At 47.1% G+C, this 25,684-nt stretch overlaps 1 protein-coding gene across 1 annotated transcript in view; it reads left to right on the top strand.

The window, feature by feature from the left end:
• LOC148474628 (putative deoxyribonuclease tatdn3-A) overlaps positions 1–20,454 on the top strand; it is a 105,944-nt gene extending 85,490 nt beyond the window's left edge. The window contains exons 9-10 of the mRNA XM_088458317.1: positions 18,449–18,529; positions 19,884–20,454. Coding sequence (XP_088314443.1) covers positions 18,449–18,529; positions 19,884–20,027 — 225 coding nt within the window. The 3' untranslated portion in view covers positions 20,028–20,454. The remainder of the gene's footprint in view (positions 1–18,448; positions 18,530–19,883) is intronic.
• Positions 20,455–25,684: the final 5,230 nt, after the last annotated feature.

Genomic DNA, 25,684 nt, shown 5'->3' with positions numbered 1-25,684 from the left:
CTCAGGAATTACTAACCTCATCACACACAGTGACTACACAAGACTGAGACACCATCAGTAACATGGAGTACCATCACAGCCTCACACACACTTACACTGGCTCTGACCTTACTCAGGAATTACTAACCATCACACACAGTGATTACACAAGACTGAGATACCATCGGTAACATGGAGTACCATCACAGCCTCACACACACCTACACAGGCTCTGACCTTACTCAGGAATTACTAACCTCATCACACACAGTGATTACACAAAACTGAGAAACCATCAGTAACATGGAGTACCATCACAGCCTCACACACACTTACACAGGCTCTGACCGTACTCAGGAATTACTAACCTCATCACACACAGTGATTACACAAGACTGAGAGACCATCAGTAACATGGAGTACCATCAGAGCCTCACACACACTTACACAGGCTCTGACCTTACTCAAGAATTACTAACCTCATCACACACAGTGACTACACAAGACTGAGACACCATCAGTAACATGGAGTACCATCACAGCTTCAAACACACTTACAGAGGCTCTGACCTTACTCAGGAATTACTAACCTCATCACACACAGTGATTACACAAGACTGAGACACCATCAGTAACATGGAGTACCATCACAGCCTCACACACACTTACACAGGCTCTGACCTTACTCAGGAATTACTAACCTCATCACACGCAGTGATTACACAAGACTGAGAGACCATCAGTAACATGGAGTACCATCACAGCCTCACACACACTTACACAGGCTCTGACCTTACTCAGGAATTACTAACCTCATCACACACAGTGACTACACAAGACTGAGACACCATCAGTAACATGGAGTACCATCACAGCCTCACACACACTTACACTGGCTCTGACCTTACTCAGGAATTACTAACCATCACACACAGTGATTACACAAGACTGAGATACCATCGGTAACATGGAGTACCATCACAGCCTCACACACACCTACACAGGCTCTGACCTTACTCAGGAATTACTAACCTCATCACACACAGTGATTACACAAGACTGAGAAACCATCAGTAACATGGAGTACCATCACAGCCTCACACACACTTACACAGGCTCTGACCGTACTCAGGAATTACTAACCTCATCACACACAGTGATTACACAAGACTGAGAGACCATCAGTAACATGGAGTACCATCACAGCCTCACACACACTTACACAGGCTCTGACCTTACTCAAGAATTACTAACCTCATCACACACAGTGACTACACAAGACTGAGACACCATCAGTAACATGGAGTACCATCACAGCTTCAAACACACTTACAGAGGCTCTGACCTTACTCAGGAATTACTAACCATCACACACAGTGATTACACAAGACTGAGATACCATCGGTAAGATGGAGTACCATCACAGCCTCACACACACCTACACAGGCTCTGACCTTACTCAGGAATTACTAACCTCATCACACACAGTGATTACACAAGACTGAGATACCATCGGTAACATGGATTACCATCACAGCCTCACACACACTTACACAGGCTCTGACCTTACTCAGGAATTACTAACCTCATCACACACAGTGATTACACAAGACTGAGACACCATCAGTAACATGGAGTACCATCACAGCCTCACACACACACTTACACAGGCTCTGACCTTACTCAGGAATTAATAACCATCACACACAGTGATTACACAAGACTGAGATACCATCAGTAACATGGAGTACAATCACAGCCTCACACACACTTACAAAGGCTCTGACCTTACTCAGTAATTACTAACCTCATCACACACAGTGACTACACAAGACTGAGAAACCATCAGTAACATGGAGTACCATCACATCCTCACACACAATTACACAGGCTCTGACCTTACTCAGGAATTACTAACCTCATCACACACAGTGATTACACAAGACTGAGATACCATCAGTAACATGCAGTACCATCACAGCCTCACACACACTTACACAGGCTCTGACCTTACTCAGGAATTACTAACCTCATCACACACAGTGATTACGCAAGACTGAGAAACCATCAGTAACATGGAGTACCATCACAGCCTCACACACACTTACACAGGCTCTGACCTTACTCTGGAAGTACTAACCTCATCACACGCAGTGATTACACAAGACTGAGAGACCATCAGTAACATGGAGTACCATCACATCCTCACACAAAATTACACAGGCTCTGACCTTACTCAGGAATTACTAACCTCATCACACGCAGTGACTACACAAGACTGAGACACCATCAGTAACATGGAGTACCATCACAGCCTCACACACACTTACACAGGCTCTGACCTTACTCAGGAATTACTAACCTCATCACACACAGTGACTACACAAGACTGAGATACCATCAGTAACATGGAGTACAATCACATCCTCACACACACTTACACAGGCTCTGACTTTACTCAGGAATTACTAACCTCATCACACACAGTGATTACACAAGACTGAGACACCATCAGTAACATGGAGTACCTTCACAGCCCACACACACTTACACAGGCTCTGACCTTACTCAGGAATTACTAACCTCATCACACGCAGTGATTACACAAGACTGAGAGACCATCAGTAACATGGAGTACCATCACAGCCTCACACACACTTACACAGGCTCTGACCTTACTCAGGAATTACTAACCTCATCACACACAGTGACTACACAAGACTGAGAGACCATCAGTAACATGGAGTACCATCACAGCCTCACACACACTTACACTGGCTCTGACCTTACTCAGGAATTACTAACCATCACACACAGTGATTACACAAGACTGAGATACCATCGGTAACATGGAGTACCATCACAGCCTCACACACACCTACACAGGCTCTGACCTTACTCAGGAATTACTAACCTCATCACACACAGTGATTACACAAGACTGAGAAACCATCAGTAACATGGAGTACTATCACAGCCTCACACACACTTACACAGGCTCTGACCGTACTCAGGAATTACTAACCTCATCACACACAGTGATTACACAAGACTGAGAGACCATCAGTAACATGGAGTACCATCACAGCCTCACACACACTTACACAGGCTCTGACCTTACTCAAGAATTACTAACCTCATCACACACAGTGACTACACAAGACTGAGACACCATCAGTAACATGGAGTACCATCACAGCTTCAAACACACTTACAGAGGCTCTGACCTTACTCAGGAATTACTAACCGTCACACACAGTGATTACACAAGACTGAGATACCATCGGTAAGATGGAGTACCATCACAGCCTCACACACACCTACACATTCTCTGACCTTACTCAGGAATTACTAACCTCATCACACACAGTGATTACACAAGACTGAGATACCATCGGTAACATGGATTACCATCACAGCCTCACACACACTTACACAGGCTCTGACCTTACTCAGGAATTACTAACCTCATCACACACAGTGACTACACAAGACTGAGATACCATCAGTAACATGGAGTACCATCACTTCCTCACACACACTTACACCGGCTCTGACCTTACTCAGGAATTACTGACCTCATCACACACAGTGATTACACAAGACTGAGACACCATCAGTAACATGGAGTACCATCAAATCCTCACACACTTACACAGGCTCTGACCTTACTCAGGAATACTAACCTCATCACACACAGTGATTACACAAGACTGAGAGACCATCAGTAACATGGAGTACCATCACATCCTCACACACAATTACACAGGCTCTGACCTTACTCAGGAATTTCTAACCTCATCACACGCAGTGACTACACAAGACTGAGACACCATCAGTAACATGGAGTACCATCACAGCCTCACACACACTTACACAGGCTCTGACCTTACTCAGGAATTACTAACCTCATCACACGCAGTGATTACACAAGACTGAGAAACCATCAGTAACATGGAGTACCATCACATCCTCACACACACTTACACATTCTCTGACCTTACTCAGGAATTACTAACCTCATCACACACAGTGATTATACAAGACTGAGACACCATCAGTAACATGGAGTACCATCACAGCCTCACACACACTTACACAGGCTCTGACCTTACTCAGGAATTACTAACCTCATCACACACAGTGATTACACAAGACTGAGACACCATCAGTAACATGGAGTACCATCACATCCTCACACACACTTACACAGGCTCTGACCTTACTCAGGAATTACTAATCTCATCAAACACAGTGATTACACAAGACTGAGAGACCATCAGTAACATGGAGTGCCATCACAGCCTCACACACACTTACACAGGCTCTGACCTTACTTAGGAATTACTAACCTCATCACACGCAGTGATTACACAAGACTGAGAAACCATCGGTAACATGGAGTACCATCACAGCCTCACACACACTTACACAGTCTCTGACCTTACTCAGGAATTACTAACCTCATCACACACAGTGACTACACAAGACTGAGACACCATCAGTAACATGGAGTACCATCACAGCCTCACACACACACTTACACAGGCTCTGACCTTACTCAGGAATTACTAACCATCACCCACAGTGATTACACAAGACTGAGATACCATCAGTAACATGGAGTACAATCACAGCCTCACACACACTTACACAAGCTCTGACCTTACTCAGTAATTACTAACCTCATCACACACAGTGACTACACAAGACTGAGAAACCATCAGTAACATGGAGTACCATCACATCCTCACACACAATTACACAGGCTCTGACCTTAATCAGGAATTACTAACCTCATCACACACAGTGATTACACAAGACTGAGATACCATCAGTAACATGCAGTACCATCACAGCCTCACACACACTTACACAGGCTCTGACCTTACTCAGGAATTACTAACCTCATCACACACAGTGATTACGCAAGACTGAGAAACCATCAGTAACATGGAGTACCATCACAGCCTCACACACACTTACACAGGCTCTGACCTTACTCTGGAAGTACTAACCTCATCACACGCAGTGATTACACAAGACTGAGAGACCATCAGTAACATGGACTACCATCACAGCCTCACACACACTTACACAGGCTCTGACCTTACTCTGGAATTACTAACCTCATCACACACAGTGACTACACAAGACTGAGACACCATCAGTAACATGGAGTACCATCACAGCCTCACACACACTTACACAGGCTCTGACCTTACTCAGGAATTACTAACCATCACACACAGTGATTACACAAGACTGAGATACCATCAGTAACATGGAGTACCATCACATCCTCACACACACTTACACAGGTTCTGACCTTACTCAGGAATTACTAACCTCATCACACACAGTGATTACACAAGACTGAGATACCATCAGTAACATGGAGTACCATCACATCCTCACACACACTTACACAGCTCTGACCTTACTCAGGAATTACTAACCTCATCACACACAGTGATTACACAAGACTGAGATACCATCAGTAACATGGAGTACCATCACAGCCTCACACACACTTACACAGGTTCTGACCTTACTCAGGAATTACTAACCTCATCACACACAGTGATTACACAAGACTGAGATACCATCAGTAACATGGAGTACCATCACAGCCTCACACACACTTACACAGGCTCTGACCTTACTCAGGAATTACTAACCTCATCACACACAGTGACTACACAAGACTGAGACACCATCAGTAACATGGAGTACCATCACAGCCTCACACACACTTACACAGGCTCTGACCTTACTCAGGAATTACTAACCTCATCACACACAGTGATTACACAAGACTGAGACACCATCAGTAACATGGAGTACCATCACAGCCTCACACACACACTTACACAGGCTCTGACCTTACTCAGGAATTAATAACCATCACACACAGTGATTACACAAGACTGAGATACCATCAGTAACATGGAGTACAATCACAGCCTCACACACACTTACACAGGCTCTGACCTTACTCTGGAAGTACTAACCTCATCACACGCAGTGATTACACAAGACTGAGAGACCATCAGTAACATGGAGTACCATCACAGCCTCACACACACTTACACAGGCTCTGACCTTACTCTGGAATTACTAACCTCATCACACACAGTGACTACACAAGACTGAGACACCATCAGTAACATGGAGTACCATCACAGCCTCACACACACTTACACAGGCTCTGACCTTACTCAGGAATTACTAACCATCACACACAGTGATTACACAAGACTGAGATACCATCAGTAACATGGAGTACCATCACATCCTCACACACACTTACACAGGTTCTGACCTTACTCAGGAATTACTAACCTCATCACACACAGTGATTACACAAGACTGAGATACCATCAGTAACATGGAGTACCATCACAGCCTCACACACACTTACACAGGCTCTGACCTTACTCAGGAATTACTAACCTCATCACACACAGTGATTACACAAGACTGAGACACCATCAGTAACATGGAGTACCATCACATCCTCACACACACTTACACAGGCTCTGACTTTACTCAGGAATTACTAACCTCATCACACACAGTGATTACACAAGACTGAGACACCATCAGTAACATGGAGTACCATCACAGCCTCACACACACTTACACAGGCTCTGACCTTACTCAGGAATTACTAACCTCATCACACGCAGTGATTACACAAGACTGAGAGACCATCAGTAACATGGAGTACCATCACAGCCTCACACACACTTACACAGGCTCTGACCTTACTCAGGAATTACTAACCTCATCACACACAGTGACTACACAAGACTGAGACACCATCAGTAACATGGAGTACCATCACAGCCTCACACACTTACACTGGCTCTGACCTTACTCAGGAATTACTAACCATCACACACAGTGATTACACAAGACTGAGATACCATCGGTAACATGGAGTACCATCACAGCCTCACACACACCTACACAGGCTCTGACCTTACTCAGGAATTACTAACCTCATCACACACAGTGATTACACAAGACTGAGAAACCATCAGTAACATGGAGTACTATCACAGCCTCACACACACTTACACAGGCTCTGACCGTACTCAGGAATTACTAACCTCATCACACACAGTGATTACACAAGACTGAGAGACCATCAGTAACATGGAGTACCATCACAGCCTCACACACACTTACACAGGCTCTGACCTTACTCAAAAATTACTAACCTCATCACACACAGTGACTACACAAGACTGAGACACCATCAGTAACATGGAGTACCATCACAGCTTCAAACACACTTACAGAGGCTCTGACCTTACTCAGGAATTACTAACCGTCACACACAGTGATTACACAAGACTGAGATACCATCGGTAAGATGGAGTACCATCACAGCCTCACACACACCTACACAGGCTCTGACCTTACTCAGGAATTACTAACCTCATCACACACAGTGATTACACAAGACTGAGATACCATCGGTAACATGGATTACCATCACAGCCTCACACACACTTACACAGGCTCTGACCTTACTCAGGAATTACTAACCTCATCACACACAGTGACTACACAAGACTGAGATACCATCAGTAACATGGAGTACCATCACAGCCTCACACACACTTACACAGGCTCTGACCTTACTCAGGAATTACTAACCTCATCACACACAGTGACTACACAAGACTGAGATACCATCAGTAACATGGAGTACCATCACATCCTCACACACACTTACACAGGCTCTGACCTTACTCAGGAATTACTAACCTCATCACACACAGTGATTACACAAGACTGAGATACCATCAGTAACAAGGAGTACCATCACTTCCTCACACACACTTACACCGGCTCTGACCTTACTCAGGAATTACTGACCTCATCACACACAGTGATTACACAAGACTGAGACACCATCAGTAACATGGAGTACCATCAAATCCTCACACACTTACACAGGCTCTGACCTTACTCAGGAATACTAACCTCATCACACACAGTGATTACACAAGACTGAGAGACCATCAGTAACATGGAGTACCATCACATCCTCACACACAATTACACAGGCTCTGACCTTACTCAGGAATTTCTAACCTCATCACACGCAGTGACTACACAAGACTGAGACACCATCAGTAACATGGAGTACCATCACAGCCTCACACACACTTACACAGGCTCTGACCTTACTCAGGAATTACTAACCTCATCACACGCAGTGATTACACAAGACTGAGAAACCATCAGTAACATGGAGTACCATCACAGCCTCACACACACTTACACAGGCTCTGACCTTACTCAGGAATTACTAACCTCATCACACACAGTGATTACACAAGACTGAGACACCATCAGTAACATGGAGTACCATCACATCCTCACACACACTTACACAGGCTCTGACCTTACTCAGGAATTACTAATCTCATCAAACACAGTGATTACACAAGACTGAGAGACCATCAGTAACATGGAGTGCCATCACAGCCTCACACACACTTACACAGGCTCTGACCTTACTTAGGAATTACTAACCTCATCACACGCAGTGATTACACAAGACTGAGAAACCATCGGTAACATGGAGTACCATCACAGCCTCACACACACTTACACAGGCTCTGACCTTACTCTGGAAGTACTAACCTCATCACACGCAGTGATTACACAAGACTGAGAGACCATCAGTAACATGGAGTACCATCACAGCCTCACACACACTTACACAGGCTCTGACCTTACTCTGGAATTACTAACCTCATCACACACAGTGACTACACAAGACTGAGACACCATCAGTAACATGGAGTACCATCACAGCCTCACACACACTTACACAGGCTCTGACCTTACTCAGGAATTACTAACCATCACACACAGTGATTACACAAGACTGAGATACCATCAGTAACATGGAGTACCATCACATCCTCACACACACTTACACAGGTTCTGACCTTACTCAGGAATTACTAACCTCATCACACACAGTGATTACACAAGACTGAGATACCATCAGTAACATGGAGTACCATCACATCCTCACACACACTTACACAGCTCTGACCTTACTCAGGAATTACTAACCTCATCACACACAGTGATTACACAAGACTGAGATACCATCAGTAACATGGAGTACCATCACAGCCTCACACACACTTACACAGGTTCTGACCTTACTCAGGAATTACTAACCTCATCACACACAGTGATTACACAAGACTGAGATACCATCAGTAACATGGAGTACCATCACAGCCTCACACACACTTACACAGGCTCTGACCTTACTCAGGAATTACTAACCTCATCACACACAGTGACTACACAAGACTGAGACACCATCAGTAACATGGAGTACCATCACAGCCTCACACACACTTACACAGGCTCTGACCTTACTCAGGAATTACTAACCTCATCACACGCAGTGATTACACAAGACTGAGACACCATCAGTAACATGGAGTACCATCACATCCTCACACACACTTACACAGGCTCTGACCTTACTCAGGAATTACTAACCTAATCACACACAGTGATTACACAAGACTGAGATACCATCAGTAACATGGAGTACCATCACATCCTCACACACACTTACACAGGCTCTGACCTTACTCAGGAATTACTAACCTCATCAAACGCAGTGATTACACAAGACTGAGACACCATCAGTAACGTGGAGTACCATCACAGCCTCACACACACTTACACAGGCTCTGACCTTACTCAGGAATTACTAACCTCATCACACACAGTGAGTACACAAGACTGAGATACCATCAGTAACATGGAGTACCATCACAGCCTCACACACACTTACACAGGCTCTGACCTTACTCAGGAATTACTAACCTCATCACACACAGTGATTACACAAGACTGAGAAACCATCGGTAACATGGAGTACCATCACAGCCTCACACACAATTACACAGGCTCTGACCTTACTCAGGAATTACTAACCTCATCACACAGAGTGATTACACAAGACTGAGATACCATCGGTAACATGGAGTACCATCACATCCTCACGCACACTTACACAGGCTCTGACCTTACTCAGGAATTACTAACCTGATCACACACAGTGATTACACAAGACTGAGATACCATCGGTAACATGGAGTACCATCACAGCCTCACGCACAATTGCACAGGCTCTGACCTTACTCAGGAATTACTAACCTCATCACACACAGTGATTACACAAGACTGATATACCATCAGTAACATGGAGTACCATCACAGCCTCACACACACTTTCACAGGTTCTGACCTTACTCAGGAATTACTAACCTCATCACACACAGTGATTACACAAGACTGAGAAACCATCGGTAACATGGAGTACCATCACAGCCTCACACACAATTACACAGGCTCTGACCTTACTCAGGAATTACTAACCTCATCACACACAGTGATTACACAAGACTGAGATACCATCAGTAACATGGAGTACCATCACATCCTCACACACACTTACACAGGCTCTGACCTTACTCAGGAATTACTAACCTCATCACACACAGTGATTACACAAGACTGAGATACCATCGGTAACATGGAGTACCATCACAGCCTCACACACAATTACACAGGCTCTGACCTTACTCAGGAATTACTAACCTCATCACACACAGTGATTACACAAGACTGAGATACCATCGGTAACATGGAGTACCATCACAGCCTCACACACACTTACACAGGCTGTGACCTTACTCAGAAATTACTAACCTAATCACACACAGTGACTACACAAGACTGAGACACCATCGGTAACATGGAGTACCATCACAGCCTCACACACACTTGCTCAGGCTCTGACCTTACTCAGGAATTATTAACCTCATCACACACAGTGATTACACAAGACTGAGAAACCATCAGTAACATGGAGTACCATCACATCCTCACACACACTTACACAGGCTCTGACCTTACTCAGCAATTACTAACCTCATCACACGCAGTGATTACACAAGACTGAGATACCATCAGTAACATGGAGTACCATCATATCCTCACACACACTTACACAGGCTCTGACCTTACTCAGGAATCAATAACCTCATCACACGCAGTGATTACACAAGACTGAGAAACCATCAGTAACATGGAGTACCATCACATCCTCACACACTTACACCGGCTCTGACCTTACTCAGGAATTACTACCCATCACACACAGTGATTACACAAGACTGAGATACCATCGGTAACATGGAGTACCATCACAGCCTCACACACACCTACACAGGCTCTGACCTTACTCAGGAATTACTAACCTCATCACACACAGTGATTACACAAGACTGAGAAACCATCAGTAACATGGAGTACCATCACAGCCTCACACACACTTACACAGGCTCTGACCGTACTCAGGAATTACTAACCTCATCACACACAGTGATTACACAAGACTGAGAGACCATCAGTAACATGGAGTACCATCACAGCCTCACACACACTTACACAGGCTCTGACCTTACTCAGCAATTACTAGCCTCATCACACACAGTGACTGCACAAGACGGAGACACCATCAGTAACATGGAGTACCATCACATCCTCACACACACTTACACAGGCTCTGACCTTACTCAGGAATCAATAACCTCATCACACGCAGTGATTACACAAGACTGAGAAACCATCAGTAACATGGAGTACCATCACATCCTCACACACTTACACAGGCTCTGACCTTACTCAGGAATTACTAACCTCATCACACACAGTGACTACACAAGACTGAGAGATCATCAGTAACATGGAGTACCATCACATCCTCACACACACTTACACAGGCTCTGACCTTACTCAGGAATTACTAACCTCATCACACACAGTGATTACACAAGACTGAGATACCATCAGTAACATGGAGTACCATCACAGCCTCACACACACTTACACAGGCTCTGACCTTACTCAGGAATTACTAACCTCATCACACACAGTGATTACACAAGACTGAGATACCATCAGTAACATGGAGTACCATCGCTGCCACACACACACTTACACAGGCTGTGACCTTACTCAGGAATTACTAACCTCATCACACACAGTGACTACACAAGACTGAGACACCATCGGTAACATGGAGTACCATCACAGCCTCACACACACTTACACAGGCTCTGACCTTACTCAGGATTTACTAACCTCATCGCATGCAGTGATTACACAAGACTGAGAGACCATCGGTAACATGGAGTACCATCACAGCCTCACACACACTTACACAGGCTCTGACCTTACTCAGGAATTACTGACCTCATCACACACAGTGATTACACAAGACTGAGATACCATCAGAAACATGGAGTACCATCGCAGCCTCACACACACTTACACAGGCTCTGACCTTACTCAGGATTTACTAACCTCATCACACGCAGTGATTACACAAGACTGAGATACCATCAGTAACATGGAGTACCATCACATCCTCACACACTTACACAGGCTCTGACCTTACTCAGGAATTACTAACATCATCACACACAGTGATTACACAAGACTGAGACACCATCAGTAATATGGAGTACCATCACAGCCTCACACACACTTACACAGGCTCTGACCTTACTCAGGAATTACTAACCTCATCACACACAGTGACTACACAAGACTGAGACACCATCAGTAACATGGAGTACCATCACAGCCTCACACACACTTACACAGGCTCTGACCTTAATCAGGAATTACTAACCTCATCACACGCAGTGATTACACAAGACTGAGATACCATCAGTAACATGGAGTACCATCACATCCTCACACACACTTACACAGGCTCTGACCTTACTCAGGAATTACTAACCTCATCACACACAGTGATTACACAAGACTGAGATACCATCAGTAACATGGAGTACCATCACATCCTCACACACACTTACACAGGCTCTGACCTTACTCAGGAATTACTAACCTCATCACACGCAGTGATTACACAAGACTGAGACACCATCAGTAACATGGAGTACCATCACAGCCTCACACACACTTACACAGGCTCTGACCTTACTCAGGAATTACTAACCTCATCACACACAGTGACTACACAAGACTGAGACACCATCAGTAACATGGAGTACCATCACAGCCTCATGCACACTTACACATGCTCTGACCTTACTCAGGAATTACTAACCTCATCACACACAGTGACTACACAAGACTGAGAGATCATCAGTAACATGGAGTACCATCACATCCTCACACACACTTACACAGGCTCTGACCTTACTCAGGAATTACTAACCTCATCACACACAGTGATTACTCAGGACTGAGATACCATCAGTAACATGGAGTACCATCACAGCCTCACACACACTTACACAGGCTCTGACCTTACTCAGGATTTACTAACCTCATCGCATGCAGTGATTACACAAGACTGAGAGACCATCGGTAACATGGAGTACCATCACAGCCTCACACACACTTACACAGGCTCTGACCTTACTCAGGAATTACTGACCTCATCACACACAGTGATTACACAAGACTGAGACACCATCAGAAACATGGAGTACCATCGCAGCCTCACACACACTTACACAGGCTCTGACCTTACTCAGGATTTACTAACCTCATCACACGCAGTGATTACACAAGACTGAGATACCATCAGTAACATGGAGTACCATCACATCCTCACACACTTACACAGGCTCTGACCTTACTCAGGAATTACTAACCTCATCACACGCAGTGATTACACAAGACTGAGACACCATCAGTAATATGGAGTACCATCACAGCCTCACACACACTTACACAGGCTCTGACCTTACTCAGGAATTACTAACCTCATCACACACAGTGACTACACAAGACTGAGACACCATCAGTAACATGGAGTACCATCACAGCCTCACACACACTTACACAGGCTCTGACCTTAATCAGGAATTACTAACCTCATCACACGCAGTGATTACACAAGACTGAGATACCATCAGTAACATGGAGTACCATCACATCCTCACACACACTTACACAGGCTCTGACCTTACTCAGGAATTACTAACCTCATCACACACAGTGATTACACAAGACTGAGATACCATCAGTAACATGGAGTACCATCACATCCTCACACACACTTACACAGGCTCTGACCTTACTCAGGAATTACTAACCTCATCACACGCAGTGATTACACAAGACTGAGACACCATCAGTAACATGGAGTACCATCACAGCCTCACACACACTTACACAGGCTCTGACCTTACTCAGGAATTACTAACCTCATCACACACAGTGACTACACAAGACTGAGACACCATCAGTAACATGGAGTACCATCACAGCCTCACGCACACTTACACATGCTCTGACCTTACTCAGGAATTACTAACCTCATCACACACAGTGATTACACAAGACTGAGATACCATCAGTAACATGGAGTACCATCACATCCTCACACACACTTACACAGGCTCTGACCTTACTCAGGAATTACTAACCTAATCACACACAGTGATTACACAAGACTGAGATACCATCAGTAACATGGAGTACCATCACAGCCTCACACACACTTACACAGGCTCTGACCTTACTCAGGAATTACTAACCTCATCACACACAGTGATTACACAAGACTGAGACACCATCAGTAACATGGAGTACCATCACAGCCTCACACACACTTACACAGGCTCTGACCTTACTCAGGAATTACTAACCTCATCACACGCAGTGATTATACAAAACTGAGACACCATCAGTAACATGGAGTACCATCACAGCCTCACGCACACTTACACATGCTCTGACCTTACTTAGGAATTACTAACCTCATCACACACAGTGATTACACAAGACTGAGATACCATCAGTAACATGGAGTACCATCACATCCTCACACACACTTACACAGGCTCTGACCTTACTCAGGAATTACTAACCTAATCACACACAGTGATTACACAAGACTGAGATACCATCAGTAACATGGAGTACCATCACAGCCTCACACCCACTTACACAGGCTCTGACCTTACTCAGGAATTACTAACCTCATCACACACAGTGATTACACAAGACTGAGATACCATCAGTAACATGGAGTACCATCACATCCTCACACACACTTACACAGGTTCTGACCTTACTCAGGAATTACTAACCTCATCACACACAGTGATTACACAAGACTGAGATTCCATCAGTAACATGGAGTACCATCACATCCTCACACACACTTACACAGCTCTGACCTTACTCAGGAATTACTAACCTCATCACACACAGTGATTACACAAGACTGAGATACCATCGGTAACATGGAGTACCATCACAGCCTCACACAGACTTACACAGGCTCTGACCTTACTCAGGAATTACTAACCTCATCACACACAGTGATTACACAAGACTGAGATACCGTCAGTAACATGGAGTACCATCACATCCTCACACACACTTACACAGCTCTGACCTTACTCAGGAATTACTAACCTCATCACACACAGTGATTACACAAGACTGAGATACCATCAGTAACAAGGAGTACCATCACATCCTCACACACACTTACACAGCTCTGACCTTACTCAGGAATTACTAACCTCATCACACACAGTGATTACACAAGACTGAGATACCATCGGTAACATGGAGTACCATCACAGCCTCACACACACTTACACAGGCTCTGACCTTACTCAGGAATTACTAACCTCATCACACACAGTGATTACACAAGACTGAGAAACCATCGGTAACATGGAGTACCATCACAGCCTCACACACACTTACACAGGTTCTGACCTTACTCAGGAATTACTAACCTCATCACACACAGTGATTACACAAGACTGAGATACCATCAGTAACATGGAGTACCATCACATCCTCACACACACTTACACAGGCTCTGACCTTACTCAGGAATTACTAACCTCATCACACACAGTGATTACACAAGACTGAGATACCATCGGTAACATGGAGTACCATCACATCCTCACACACACTTACACAGCTCTGACCTTACTCAGGAATTACTAACCTCATCACACACAGTGATTACACAAGACTGAGATACCATCGGTAACATGGAGTACCATCACAGCCTCACACACAATTACACAGGCTCTGACCTTACTCAGGAATTACTAACCTCATCACACACAGTGATTACACAAGACTGAGATACCATCAGTAAAATGGAGTACCATCACAGCCTCACACACACTTACACAGGCTCTGACCTTACTCAGGAATTACTAACCTCATCACACACAGTGATTACACAAGACGGAGAAACCATCGGTAACATGGAGTTCCATCACAGCCTCACACACACTTACACAGGCTCTGACCTTACTCAGGAAGTACTAACCTCATCACACACAGTGATTACACAAGACTGAGAAACCATCGGTAACATGGAGTACCATCACAGCCTCACACACACTTACACAGGCTGTGACCTTACTCAGGAATTACTAACCTCATCACACACAGTGACTACACAAGACTGAGACACCATCGGTAACATGGAGTACCATCACAGCCTCACACACACTTACACAGGCTCTGACCTTACTCAGGATTACTAACCTCATCACACACAGTGATTACACAAGACTGAGACACCATCGGTAACATGGAGTACCATCACAGCCTCACACACACTTACACAGACTCTGACCTTACTCAGGAATCAATAACCTCATCACACGCAGTGATTACACAAGACTGAGAAACCATCAGTAACATGTAGTACCATCACATCCTCACACACACTTACACAGGCTCTGACCTTACTCAGGAATTATTAACCTCATCACACGCAGTAAGTACACAAGACTGAGATACCATCAGTAACATGGAGTACCATCACATCCTCACACACTTACACTGGCTCTGACCTTACTCAGGAATTACTAACCTCATCACACAGTGATTACACAGGACTGAGACACCATCAGTAACATGGAGTACCATCACATCCTCACACACACTTACATAGAAATTACTAACCTCATCACACGCTATGAGGCCTCAGGCTGCATACGGCATCGCAGTGGACAATTTATGCACGCCCCTGCATCAGCGTTCTAATGCCCTGGCACGTCTGCGTTTTGACAACCAACCCCACTCCCCCCCCCCCCCCGTCACCACCAAACAACTGCACTTCCTATCACTCTGCGATGGGTCTGCGTGGTATCTGCGATTCGGTCTTGATTGCAGTGGCCGGTTCGCCCACACGCACTGCGATGCATGCGAAGAATGCAACAATTACGTGCGTAATCGCAGTTGCGATCAGTAATGAATCAGGCCCTTAGTCTTTACCGACTCACCGATCACAGCTAGGGATATATTGAGTCAAAGCTGACGATCATCGATGGCTTTGATTGATCGTTTTAAAACGGCAGCAGAGATAAATGCTAAACCCGTCTCTCTGACAGTCCATCTTCTGATTACAGCACATGTGCCCTACAGACAACGTCTTACACAGATGGCCACAAGAGCTGACACTCTTTTTCTCTTTTGGCATTGTCTCCTTACCTCTCAGGTCCCATAGCCAGTCTCTGTATTTTGTAGGGATGATCATCAGCAAACGATTGTTTGATTTTTTTTTTTTCACTCCATCGGTGATGGTTTTGGAACTCGATTGTGTATTTCTCGATGTTTGGTGATGTAATACACCACAGGAGAAACAAAGACTCAGCTCTGTTTTTTATGAGCACACCCGCAGCGTTCCATAAGACTCCCATCTCCGTTCGTCTGCTTAGTCCCCTCCCAGTCACCGCCCGGTACATTTCCGAGACATTATATTCTGAGTATCAATCACAACAGCGCCTTTGTGCGTAAATTCCGTGCTGCGCATGCGTCCTAGGAGTTTTTAGGGTTTGTCGCACACGCGCAGTAGTAAAAGATCACTCAGCTACTGGAACATCGGAATTGCGCGCAGCTGATGGGTTAATGGACCTGATTTAAAGTCGCACGTTATGCCGATATGACTGCAGATGGCCGATGTTTTAGGTACTGCGCATGCATCCCGATTGTTACTGCACCGAGACGCAGAACAAAACTGGATGCGGGCAGCGTGTTTTTTAGCGGGTGTTCCTAGAAGGTAACAAGAGGGGGCTAGGCAGACGCGAACATGTTGCGAGCGTGACGCTGACAGCAGCTGCATCTAAAGACACACAACCGCTCACACAGGGCGTCATGTTCAGTCGGGGAATTTGCACCTACCATAGGGGCGGTTGAAGTTTTGATGGTTTTCACAGGCGTACAGCGCTGCATGTGGGCGGTGGTGTCATTGGCGTATAAGCGCGGCCCCCGTCTCCGTGCACCGCTGAATCTGGTCCTTAGAGTTTATCACACAAGATCCTGAAACGCTAAATTCATTTTATTCTTAATTGTTTTTGCTGAACTCCAGAGAGAAAAGTTAATAAGACAAATCCCAATGGAGAACATCTGTCTGGAGACGGATTCCCCAGCGCTCGGACCAAACCCGCAGGTATAGTGATTGTAATGTGTAACAGGCATAAAGGTGGCAGCTTGTGCTGAAGAACATGGCAAAATAATTGCAAACAGATGTCAGCCGAACTGGCAAATACGAGTATATTACCCGGAGACTAAATGTATCCATTCCCTGCGCACAAGGAGCAAAGTACTTATTGCCCCCTCACTGTTCATCAGCAGCGAGAGAAAGGGTCAGGGGCCAGATGTACTAAGCTCTGAAAAGTGATAAAGTGCAGAGTGATAAACCAGCAGCCACTCAGCTCCCAACTGTCATTTTTCAAACACAGCCTGTGACATGGCAGTTGGGAGCTGAGTGGCTGCTGGTTTATCACTCTGCACTTTATCACTTTTCAGAGCTTAGTACATCTCCCCCCAGGAGGTTATTACCTAGCACCAGTTGTAGTGAGCCCAGCACAGTAACCCAGAGCAACAGCTAGATATCACATGTCATGGAGCAGTGGGCAACATTGAGACGTACAGTAGGGAGTAATGGGTGGCAATGTGGGGGGGGGCACATTATGGAAAGTGGTGGTCTGTGTGCTTGGGGGGCACATTATGGAAAGTGGTGGTCTGTGTGCTTGGGGGGCACATTATGGAAAGTGGTGGTCTGTGTGCTTGGGGGGCACATTATGGAAAGTGGTGGTCTGTGTGCTTGGGGGGCACATTATGGAAAGTGGTGGTCTGTGTGCTTGGGGGGCACATTATGGAAAGTGGTGGTCTGTGTGCTTGGGGGGCACATTATGGAAAGTGGTGGTCTGTGTGCTTGGGGGCCACATTATGGAAAGTGGTGGTCTGTGTGCTTGGGGGGCACATTATGGAAAGTGGTGGTCTGTGTGCTTGGGGGGCACATTATGGAAAGTGGTGGTCTGTGTGCTTGGGGGGCACATTATGGAAAGTGCGGGATGTGAGCAGCATGTGGGGGGCACTGTATTGCAAGTGGTGGTCTGTGTGCTTGTGGGGGCATTTTGTGACAAGTGGGGGATATGAGTGGCATGTGGGGCAACTGAAGCAAGTGATGGTGAAATGAGGTGTATTGTGCAGTTCTTGTGACAGATTTAGGGCGGCCCTTGGGGTATGACCGGTTACTCAGTGCTGGTCTAGTACACAGTAGATAAAAAACAAAAGTATGCAAACGGTTGCTATGGGTTACTGCACTGTACAAACCTAAACTATATTTGTAAATTACCCAGTTGGTATCTAAATAATCAGGTTTTAAATGTTCCTCCATTGAAACGTCTCTATTGTCCAGCAGTGACCTGCACAATGTATCAAGACTATAATGACATTGGTTTAATCACTGAAGAAAATGGCAATTCCACATCATTTCTTTTTTTTTTTTTTTATTCCAGGAACGAAATCTACCATCAAACATTCACATCCCCTGTGAGTACATTGCCCATGTAAAGGGTCTGTCACCGGAGACCGTCTGCGAGGCGACAACACACAACGCCCTCCGGCTATTTGGGAAAATTTGTCACAAGCTGAACCAATAAATATTCATCAGAATCCTCCCAGGACCTTAATGGGGATTATCTGACGTTTTCCACAGCACAGACCCCAACGTAGGAATAATGAGATTTCTCTTTCTGTCTAATTCTCCAGCTCTGAGAAAATGGCTGCCGGAAGTGTTGGCGTTTTATAATGTGGGACCGGGGCTGCTGTGCTGGAGCAAGAAGGACCCAACCATCAATACCCTAAATGCCGTTGCATCCACTGACCACGCCTCTCTTACTGAGGGTATTACACAATATTGCGGAACTTGTAACCAATCGCCATACCCGCGCCATACCTGCGCATGGAAACGTTTGGGACACCCATGTTGCTTGTTCTGATGAATTTTTAAATGAAAATCTGTCTGCAGGGTGTAAACTTGAACCTGTCATTTCTGCACAATTCATTTAACAGATAAAACGGTGACGCACAGTTGAACAGAAGACCGTTTTCTAGACCAATCTTGCGGTCCTTCCCACTGCGCTTGATCTGTAGCCGAGTGTACGTATCTATGTGCCTCACAGATTTGTGTGCCAGCGCTAAACTCTGTTGGCGGTTGAATGGGCATAACTGGGCGGCAAAGGGGTGATTGTACGGAGGCGTAGAGTTTAGTGATGGCATTTCCGGGGGGCGTGTAGAGATAGAATTGCGGGCTGTGCTCAGTTGTATGTACACGGAGGTCCCTGTGATATCAGACAGATGTCTTGCACCGGGAATAGGATTGGCGCAAGTGCCCGCCGAGGACATCGGCTACTTGAACAAATGATTGGAAAGGCGCAATGCGGCCAGAAAGATGACTCTGCGGATGGGCAAATATCCGCATTTAGGGCCTGATTCAGACCTGTTTGCAAGGCTGCATTCGCACGTAGTCTGCCGATGTTTGCAATCTGCGCATGCGTACAATACGCAGTGCGTGTGCGTGAACTAGTCCATGCGATCGGGAAGCGTTCGCAGCCTGTACACAGACGCTCCGCAAGCATGAGTGACAGATCGTGCCGTTTGTGGGTGGTGACGGGGTGGCCGATGGTAACTGTGGTGTGCACGCAGGCGTGTCTGTGCATTGGAACGCCATTTCAGGGGCGTGCATAATTAAGACGCATCAACAGCGTACACGTCACATGGCTGAATTACACACAGCAGCACTCGCAGTGCGTGCGGTAGGGTCTGGTCAGCCACAAGTGCTGCGTATGGGTCCGATGTTACCGATTGTTTCATACACTTCCTGGAGATGACGAGTGTTACTAAGGGAAAGTGGGTGTCTTGTGTCAGGTTGGCGGGCGTCTATATACACACCGCGATCACACGGCAAGAAATAGTGGGCGTGTTAATTTCTTGCTAGTGATCGCGGGATGTGCATACTTTGGCTGCTGATGGCTGCGTGCGATCGCATCCTAGCGACCGGGGTCTGCATCAGGCCCTTAGTTCCGCCCAGGCAGTGTGAGTGTAATTGTGGCCGGCCATCCTCGCAGTCAGTGTATACTGATATCTCCTCTGGCAGAAATATGTTCAATCTTCCCCCCCAGGATTCTACTAACTCAGAAATAATCTTACGCCATCTTGCTTGTATTACAGTAATCCACGCGCCTCAGTGCCCGATGTCAGGGGTGTTTAGAGGGGAGTGGGTACTAATTGTTTAAAAGGGGCAGCCCGCCTTGCAGGGGAAAGAACGCTTCCCACCTCTGTGCATGCATAGTAGTTCTCATTTATTTTTCGTGCAGGTGTAAACACGCCCCCAGGTTTTGGCCACGCCTCCCCATCACCTGGGCCCGTCATTGCTCTCTATGGCCCTGCCCGTTGTGCCCTAGGAGAGAGCCTCGGCTGCGTGATGGGCAAACTGGCTCTGAATCTATTCTATAACTGGGTGCAGTGAGGGGCAGGAAATCACAGCACAATTAGACATGGGCACATGAGCAGATCTGCCCGTGTATCTACATATTGTGATTGGCTGTATGCGTACTGACCCCGTCAGGTGATTGGACGTACATGATTAGCGCTGCTGCAGTATTATATGAAGTTGCGGCCATGCAGATACATTACTTGACTTTGAGCCGACTGTAATTCAGAGATGTACGGAAGCGCGTCTCCGTTGTTTGCAGATCTGCACGTACGCTCAGGGCATCGCATGTGCCGTCAGCGCCTCCTAGTGTACGCTCAGGGCATCGCATGTGCCGTCAGCGCCTCCTAGTGTACGCTCAGGGCTTCGCATGTGCCGTCAGCGCCTCCTAGTGTACGCTCAGGGCATCACATGTGCCGTCAGCGCCTCCTAGTGTACACTCAGGGCATCGCATGTGCCGTCAGCGCCCCCGTGTGTACGATCAGGGCATCGCATGTGCCATCGGCGCCCCCGTGTGTACACTCAGGGCGTCGCATGTGCCGTCAGTGTCCCCGTGTGTACACTCAGGGCTTCGCATGTGCCATCAGCGCCCCCGTGTGTACACTCAGGGCATCGTATGTGCCATCAGCGCCCCCGTGTGTACACTCAGGGCGTCGCATGTGCCGTCAGCGTCCCCGTGTGTACACTCAGGGCATCGCATGTGCCGTCAGCGCCCCCGTGTGTACACTCAGGGCATCGCATGTGCCGTCAGCGCCCCGTGTGTACACTCAGGGCATCGCATGTGCCGTCAGCGCCCCCGTGTGTACACTCAGGGCATCGCATGTGCCGTCAGCGCCTCCGTGTGTACACTCAGGGCATCGCATGTGCCGTCAACGCCCCTGTGTGTACACTCAGGGCATCGCATGTGCCATCAGCGCCCCCGGGTGTACACTCAGGGCGTCGCATGTGCCGTCAGCGTCCCCGTGTGTACACTCAGGGCATCGCATGTGCCGTCAGCGCCCCCGTGTGTACACTCAGGGCATCGCATGTGCCGTCAGCGCCCCGTGTGTACACTCAGGGCATCGCATGTGCCGTCAGCGCCCCCGTGTGTACGATCAGGGCATCGCATGTGCCATCGGCGCCCCCGTGTGTACACTCAGGGCGTCGCATGTCCCGTCGGCGTCCCCGTGTGTACACTCAGGGCTTCGCATGTGCCATCAGCGCCCCCGTGTGTACACTCAGGGCATCGCATGTGCCATCAGCGCCCCCGTGTGTACACTCAGGGCGTCGCATGTGCCGTCAGCGTCCCCGTGTGTACACTCAGGGCGTCGCATGTGCCGTCAGCGTCCCCGTGTGTACACTCAGGGCGTCGCATGTGCCGTCAGCGCCTCCGTGTGTACACTCAGGGCATCGCATGTGCCGTCAGCGCCCCCGTGTGTACACTCAGGGCATCGCATGTGCCGTCAACGCCCCCGTGTGTACACTCAGGGCATCGCATGTGCCGTCAGCGCCCCCGTGTGTACACTCAGGGCATCGCATGTGCCGTCAGCGCCCCGTGTGTACACTCAGGGCATCGCATGTGCCGTCAGCGCCCCCGTGTGTACGATCAGGGCATCGCATGTGCCATCGGCGCCCCCGTGTGTACACTCAGGGCGTCGCATGTCCCGTCGGCGTCCCCGTGTGTACACTCAGGGCTTCGCATGTGCCATCAGCGCCCCCGTGTGTACACTCAGGGCATCGCATGTGCCATCAGCGCCCCCGTGTATACACTCAGGGCGTCGCATGTGCCATCAGCGCCCCCGTGTGTACACTCAGGGCATCGCATGTGCCATCAGCGCCTCCGTGTGTACACTCAGGGCATCGCATGTGCCGTCAGCGCCCTCGTGTGTACACTCAGGGCATCGCATGTGCCTGTACACTCAGGGCATCGCATGTGCCGTCAGCGCCTCTGTGTGTACACTCAGGGCATCGCATGTGCCGTCAGCGCCCCCGTGTGTACACTCAGGGCATCGCATGTGCCGTCAGCGCCCCCGTGTGTACACTCAGGGCATCGCATGTGCCATCAGCGCCCCCGTGTGTACACTCAGGGCATCGCATGTGCCATCAGCGCCCCCATGTGTACACTCAGGGCATCGCATGTGCCGTCAGCGCCCCCATGTGTACACTCAGGGCATCGCATGTGCCGTAGAAGTTTTCAGAGATTTATACACATACACAGGTGCTAATAATGTACTCCGTGAATATTGCCATGGCGTGCGGACTGCACATGTGCCCTTGAATCTGGTCCACAGAGCCTCATCCCTGAGTTAGACTAGTCAGTGGATAAAGAAAAACAAATGTAAAAAAGAATTGTATGAAGGTATTTATTCTGCGTGAGATTGCTATAACACTATATAAGGACCATGATTTGCTATAGTCCTTTCTCGCATAGTTGGTATCTTGTATAGTTACTTCTTACTGGTTACACCAAATGGCCACTGCCTGCGAAAAAATAAATATGACATGTAAATATTTATATAAATTTTTGTAGGGAACCCCCCTCCTCCCTCCCAAATCAATCAGGGTTAGGATACCAACACCTAAACCTAACCTCCCCCCCCCGCAGCCTAAACCTAACCCCCACTCCCTAGTGCCTGACCCTAACTCATACCCCTCCCCCCTAACCCACACTACTTACCGCCGGCATCCCAGTGCCAGCATCCTGACAGCCGGGATTTAAACGACATCCCGGTAGAACTATAAAGGTAATTTACAGACTGCAAAAGATATGGGCTACCGCTGCTTTTATTTTGGGAAATTACATCAAAATGTCCATTAAGCTGTTTTCAGGACTGAGGACCACCACACGGCCTTAAGGTGCCCACACACTAGGCGATCTGGTCACGATCCTATATCGTGTCCGATTTCTCCCCCAGCAGTTGTGGGCACGTTTTGGTGTTAAACACTATTCATATTGGCCCACGATCTATCGTGCATCCTACACAATTCCAGTACATCGTAACTGAGATTTTCAGATCTTGCCTGCAGCAGGCAAAATCTGACGATGCGATGTGCGACCAGCGGGGTCACGCCATTGGCATCGTAATTGTGAGTGGACACTCACGATTAGGACATATTTTACACGATCTGTAGCTGATCGTGTGAAATATCGCCTAGTGTGTGGGCACCTTTAGTATTAGTGTGCAGGTTTGCAGTCATTCTGGAAAATAGTGTGAACATTAGTTCGGTATTATGTGATATATGGGTCACAGGACCTCATTCAGAGCCGGACGCTATTTGTGCTCGCTCGTTCAGAAAAAGGGGCTGGCTATTTAAATTGTTCACGCCTCTATGTCTGAGTGAGCGTCCGAAACATGCGTTCACTATTTTGTAAATACGCCTCCTGGCCGCTCGCATCATACGTCATGTCCGCTATTTAATAGATTAATCGAGTACATCGAAAGGCGTATGAACTGCTTGCTATTATTGTGGTAGCATTTTCCGACCGCAATCATGCGAGCAGTTCAGGCTAAAAGACAACCAAGTGACGTGGTCGATGACGCTGCTTTGTTAATTATGCACACCCTTAAAATTCCCGTTTTGACCGTTTGGCGCGCCTGCGTTCGGATCTCCACTCCCCGTTTTCAAGCACCTTCCCCTGTTACCACCCACAAACGCCTCATCCTGTCACTCAAATTACAAGCCCCTCGCTATTTTGCGAGCACACGATTTCCGACCACACTGACTGGTTGGTGCATGCGCATTACGACCCATACGCATGCGCAGATGTGCGAACATCGCTCGGAGCGAGCGAGCGGCTCTGAATCAGGCCCACAGTGTGGTATTATTATGTGATATATGGGTCAC

This window comes from Taudactylus pleione, unplaced genomic scaffold (assembly GCF_031769625.1).
Source record: "Taudactylus pleione unplaced genomic scaffold, aTauple2 ptg000825l, whole genome shotgun sequence".
In the NCBI taxonomy this organism is placed as follows: domain Eukaryota; kingdom Metazoa; phylum Chordata; class Amphibia; order Anura; family Myobatrachidae; genus Taudactylus; species Taudactylus pleione.
This window is presented reverse-complemented; position numbering and strand designations above follow the sequence as displayed.